The following is a 6,367-nucleotide window of genomic DNA, read 5'->3' on the forward strand; positions in this document are numbered from 1 at the left end:
AGGACCATTCTGGAAGAAAACCTGATGGAGTCTGCAAAAGACCTGAGACTGGGACGGAGATTTGTCTTCCAACAAGACAATGATCCAAAACATAAAGCAAAATCTACAATGGAATGGTTCAAAAATAAACATATCCAGATGTTAGAATGGCCAAGTCAAAGTCCAGACCTGAATCCAATGGAGAATCTGTGGAAAGAACTGAAAACTGCTGTTCACAAATGCTCTCAAATGGGAAAAAATTTCAGTCTCTCAATGTGCAAAACTAATAGAGACATACCCCAAGCGACTTACAGCTGTAATCGCAGCAAAAGGTGGTGCTACAAAGTATTAACTTAAGGGGGCTGAATCATTTTGCACACCCAATTTTTCAGTTTTTGATTTGTTAAAAAAGTTTTAAATATCCAATAAATGTCGTTCCACTTCATGATTGTGTCCCACTTGTTGTTGATTCTTCACAACAAAATACAGTTTTATATCTTTATGTTTGAAGCCTGAAATGTGGCAAAAGGTTGCAAAGTTCAAGGGGGCCGAATACTTTCGCAAGGCACTGTAAGTGTGTATCAATTTAACCTTTTTAATGTTTTATTTCTCGCTGATACTAAAGATAAGATCCTTATGCTTCCAAAACCTCAAGAGATGCCTGTTAATGTTCAGACCCCCTACAGATGATGCCTTTGTCCAGTGACGTATGTGTGATGTAATGGAATGGCTGTAAAAAAGACAGACAGTGAGTGTATCATGTTACTTCCCCGGCACTAAGGATGACAATTAGCTTCTATTCCAACTCCTACACTTTTATATTCATGTGAAAACTAAAATGTTGTTAGTATCGGTGTCAATACATTTCATAAATAGAACAAACACATTCATGATTCATACTACATCAGACAATATCTGGCTGTTTTAGAAGGGTAGGGGCAAAACGCATTCATTACATTCCATATTCTCCGCTTTGTCAAGAAACAACCTATGTTGATGTTGATGGCAACCCTGCCATGTTATTTCATTTTGCAGTCAATAATGTTATTTTTCTGCAAGTTCTGGAAGTGGATAATGGGACAGGTTTACGAGGGCACTTTAGAAAATGAGCCTGTGGAATTGATGTTTTGCCATCGTCAGGATGTTATTCATCGAGATGACACATTACTGGTCAAGGCCAGGGAGTAAACGCTTTAGTTTGTATACATATAGAAAATATATTGATTGTGCGTTAAGCCCTGTGGTACTCATGACAAACTATTCCTGTGATTCTGGTGGATGGGATGCAGTCCAGACAGCCATTAGTGAAGGTATACTGCCATCTAGTGCTAGAGTTGTACATGACCATGAAAATTAGTCTAGACCAAGGGTGTCCAACTCTTACCGTACGAGGTTCCGGAGCCTGCTGGTTTTCTGTTCTACCTGATATTTATTTGCATACACCTAGTGTCCCAGGTCTAACCAGTCACTGATTAGAGGGGAACAATGAAAACATGGAGTAGAACTGGCTTGGAGGTCCAGTTGAGTTTAAAGGGTCAAGGGAGGCCATAGACTTAGATAGACAACACATCTTTGTATCATTTCAATTATGGCATCTCTGAAAGCACAGGAAGCACCATCAAAATGTATGCCCATTTTGAAGTAGTAATTGTTCTTCTTCTACTACTTCTATGAGTTGGTAAACAAACTGAAAGGCGTTCATAGTGCCACCTGGTGTGTGTTGTTGGAACAGGTAGGAAGCCAAGCTTGGCGATTTACTGCCACCTGGTGTGTGTTGTTGGAACAGGTAGGAAGCCAAGCTTGGCGATTTACTGCCACCTGGTGTGTGTTGTTGGAACAGGTAGGAAGCCAAGCTTGGCGATTTACTGCCACCTGGTGTGATGGAATGTTTACTCATAACAGAGTATATATAATTCAACTATTGTTGACCTGGAGGGAATTATGTGATCCTTCCTTAACCCTTAGGAAGTCTCACCCTTCTTCAAAGTGACGCTGACCATGCTAAAGCAGGCTTGTGGGCAGTAGAGTTGTCTATCTAAGCCTATGGTCTAAACCAGGGTTATTCAACTCTAACCCTACGAGGTCTGGAGCCTTCAGGTCTAAATCAGTCCCTGATTAGAGAGGAACAACTTACAAAAGTGTAAGTGGCTTGGAGGTCCAGAGTTGATGGGTCTAGGCTGTTTCACAGAGGAATGATACTCCATCTCCACCTAATAATGTTCAAATGCAATGATAGCCAAGTATGGTGTTCTCTGTGTGGAAATAGTTGTTTGATATTTCAGGAGGTACAGGCAACTCTGTTGCACTACAGAAGAGCTTCTCAACTCAAGTTGTCGAGCACTACGATAACTAATGGTTTCATCATGGCATTGTAATCTGCTAAATGACCAAGACTTGTGGAGACTGGACATCAATGACTGAAATTGAGCTGAATACGACTAGACACTGTGTAGACACTGGCTCTCAGGATCTTGAGTCCCAGTGGCTGTAGCAGCATCTACCTGACATAACTACTCACCACCAGGGGGCATACATTCCTTCTTTTATGACAGTTGAGAGTCCAGGGATATCAATATTCAAAATCTATGTTATAAAATCTATGTTATATAAATCTAATCTATATAACATAAATCTAATCTATGTTATATAAAGTCTACATCCTCTTGAAATGATTTCACATTGTACTGCCTTCAAATGTCATCTAAAAAGGGATTCAATTATATTTTTGTCATACAGATCTACACAACCTATACATTTTCAAAGTAAAACAAAATTGGTTAATTGGATAAGTCTACACCCCCTGAGTTAATAGTTGGTAGAAGCACCTTTGGCAGCCAATACAGCTGTGAATCATTTTCATTAAGATTCTACCAACTTTGCACAACTCTTACAGGCTGATGACCACACCAATTTATTGCAAAATAAATGTAGAAATCTGTTATTCAATTATTGCACCCACACTGCTCACGCGCGCCAGAGCGTCTGCGTTGCCACGGGCTAAAATAGAAATCAGTTCTATTTCTGACGCAGATCGTGCTGCAAGTCCTACCTCTCCCATCACCTCATTGGTTTATAGAAGCAGGTACCCACGTGCCATCTCCTCATTGGTTACACCCACGTGGGTGACTGAAAGACGAACGAGGTCAGTGGCGGTGATGCACCTAATTTATGAAGTTGCCAATCGCAATATAAAGTCAAGAGAAGAAAAAGCCTGGAAGGAAGACAGATGACTAGAAACGATTCGGTTGACCGTTATTATATTATTATTATTATGTGTGGATTAATTGGCGGAGTAGAGGACCTTGTGCATTTCGGGTAAAATAACTCAATGTTTATATCCCAGGACAAATTATCTAGCAACAGCAAGCTAGCTAAATAGGACAAATTATCTAGCAACAGTAAGGTAGCTAAATAGGACAAATTAGCTAGCAAGTGCAAGCTAACTAGCTAAATTGACATAAATGTTTAATACTTTTCGACCTGTCCCCAAATTAATATAATTGGTTCAGAGTTAGTTTTGATATTTTAACCTGCGTGTCATGATCGCGACTGGTGTGGGGGGGACAAAATAAATTAATGCACAATGGCGCATGATGGTGCACGGGCGCAGCTGGTTTGGGTTCCGTGTTAGGGCAACATATATCCATTGTTTTTGTAAAAATTGCTCAAGCCCATTCAATTTGGTTGGAAATCATTGATGGACAGCAATATTCAAACCTCATCTGTGATTTTCAAGCAAGTTTAAGTCAGGACTGAGACTAGACCACACAGGAACACTCAACGCCTCTTGGAAAGCCATCCTGGTGTCTTTGGCATTACAATTTGTGTAATTGTCTCGCTGAAAAATACAACTCCATCCCAGGGTCAGGTTTTCAGAAGACTGAGGTGGGTTTTACTCTAACTTTTTACCTGGGCTTTGCTCCTTTCATAATGATTTTGATCCTGACAAACTCCCCAGTCCCTGCCAATGATAAGCATACCCATAACATGATGCTGCCACCACAATACTTGAAAATATTATGAATTCCAATTTGTTGTAGCTAGACGGCTAATGCTAACGTTAGGGGTTAAGGTTAGGAGAAGGGTTAGCTAACATCCTAAATAGTAAAGTAGCTAAATAGCAAAGTTGCCCGTGATGAGATTCAAACACGTAACCTTTGGGTTGCTGGACATTTGCATTATACGCCCAACTATCCACCTTTCGTTGTTGCCTAAGTAACCTTCTATCTTATGTTACCATACCAAACATAACATATCATACTCATTTGAGTGTCCTGGATTTATGTTTACTATGTTATGTCTAGTCTATGAGACTTGGGTAATTCAGAACATACGTTAGCTCATATGTTTTCACACAATACAGAGACAGTTGTGAGGAAACATGTTTTATTAGTTCGTGGCCCACTGTGTAATGTGCTTTATAGTCAAAATTATAATTATTCAAACTGATGAGCATCATTCAAAAAAATGTCCAGAGAAATTACAATTACTGATGACATATTTATGAACTGTCATTGCCATCTTCCAGCAGCAGTGGAATCTACGTACCATAACAACTAGCCTTCTAGCCTTCACCAAGGTGCATTGGGTGTAAATTGTTGGATTGACTTAATTTTTAACACTGAAATTTACTTCAGCTTAAAGTATGTGGTTGAGTAAACTAAAATAAATTAATTTTACATCAAAACTGACCCTAATTCTAATTGGTCTCCAGCACCATTTTAATCAAAATGTCAGACAATATCAAGACAAACTATAACTGGCAGTTTAGTGTTTCCAGTTTCAACGTTCCCCTTTCAATGTAGGAATTTGTGAAAAGCGGAATCTCAACATTCCCAGTTGGAATGCAGGAATGTGTGAATCAAGTGCCTGAGTCCTTCCACCTCTATTCCTTACAAACATTTCCAAAACTAAGAAATTGTAGAAAGGTCAATGATGAAATGTGTATAATTGCAGGTTAAGTATCCTGGTGTGATTGTCAACACCACAAGGCTGTCAGTTTAGAAGTCAAACTTTATCGACAAAGACATCTGATCAAGAAGGTGTGAAGAGTATGTATAAAGTATGTGAGCACGTGTGTTTGTGTATAGGAATTTGCTGGTGAAAATATGTATTTTTGCAGTGATATGTATGATCATCATTTATGCTTTCTAGGAATGTTTGTGACTTTAGAAAATGTCAAAAGGACACTACCATCAAAGTGGGAAAAGAGCTATTAACAAATTCCAAAATCAGCTAAATTATAATTCTCTCTTTCTCTGACTCATTCTCTTCTCCTCCTCCTCCTCCTCTCTCTATCCTTCCATCTGTCAGTCAGCCTGTCTGTCGGTAGCAGGCGTTGTGGTAGGACGTGGCGTTGAGGACATTGAACATGTCTTTCTTGACGAACGACAAGAATTTACCCAGGGGGCATAACGGCTGTGCGGCGTTGCGGTCATGTGAGCGACAGAAGGTGGTATGGAAAGTCACATCCTCTCCGTTGTACAGAACCCTCACAAACATGTCTCCCCAATTACCACCCTTTGACCTCTCCCCTTTCAACCAAGCAGCCTTATTCTGGCCCTGGCCTTGCCCCTTATATTGTCCCTGCGTTGCGGGCGGACTCTTCCACAACTCAAACACAACCCTCGCCGCAAACCTCGGGAAGAGTGCATCCTCCAAGCCCAGAGCGCTTAGTAGTGGTGCGACAGTGACGTCATGAGCCGAGGACAGGGTGAACGCTTCGTCTCCTCCAGCGCGGGGTTTTTGTCCCCGAGCGTAGGCCTTGGCGACGCGCTCCATCCGATTGGCGGTGCGGTTGAGGTAGGGGTGCGTGGCGAGCACGGCGTAGCGGCGATACAGTCCCACCCGCCTCCTGTCCACCTCGTCCTCTAACTGCTGCCTCCGGATCACAGCGAACTGGGCCAGAGTCAGACAGCCCCCACTCCCTGCTGACACACAGGGGAAGGACAGGCCGTGGCACAGGTGGCACAGCAGGGAGTCTATAGGGTTGGCAGCTCTGAGCTGGCGCGGGGGCAGACCTAGCGTACGGGCCATGTCTGCGTAGGTCCTCTCCAGTTCAGTGTCTGCCGCTCTGAGGCGGTACTGTCTCCTCTGCTCCTCCTCCAGATAGGGGTTCCTGGCAGGACAGTCGCAGGCTGAACCACAGAACAACGTGCTCCACTGGTGGTGGACTGTCAGAAGGCTCCAGTCAAAGTCTGGCAGGAACCCATACAGAAGAGCCATCCCGCTCTGGAGGGTGCGGCTCCTGCCCGTAGTCTCCACCCACACCTGCTTGGTCGACAAATTGGGCAGGAGGAGTTTGTGGCGCTTGTAGGCTAGGCGAAGGAGCTGGCCATTGCGTAAGTGCTGCACCACACCTGAAGACGGGGAAGACAGAGATTGGTTG

General features: G+C 42.6%; 1 protein-coding gene across 2 annotated transcripts in view; it reads right to left on the minus strand.

The window, feature by feature from the left end:
- Positions 1-4,348: 4,348 nt before the first annotated feature.
- Positions 4,349-6,367, minus strand: part of LOC124005803 (2-phosphoxylose phosphatase 1-like) — a 48,505-nt gene continuing 46,486 nt past the window's right edge. For both annotated transcript variants that reach the window (XM_046315366.1, XM_046315367.1), the window contains one exon: positions 4,349-6,338. In XM_046315366.1, the coding sequence (XP_046171322.1) occupies positions 5,293-6,338 (1,046 nt within the window). In that variant the 3' untranslated portion in view covers positions 4,349-5,292. The remainder of the gene's footprint in view (positions 6,339-6,367) is intronic.

This window comes from Oncorhynchus gorbuscha, linkage group LG19, assembly GCF_021184085.1.
Source record: "Oncorhynchus gorbuscha isolate QuinsamMale2020 ecotype Even-year linkage group LG19, OgorEven_v1.0, whole genome shotgun sequence".
Lineage (NCBI taxonomy): Eukaryota > Metazoa > Chordata > Actinopteri > Salmoniformes > Salmonidae > Oncorhynchus > Oncorhynchus gorbuscha.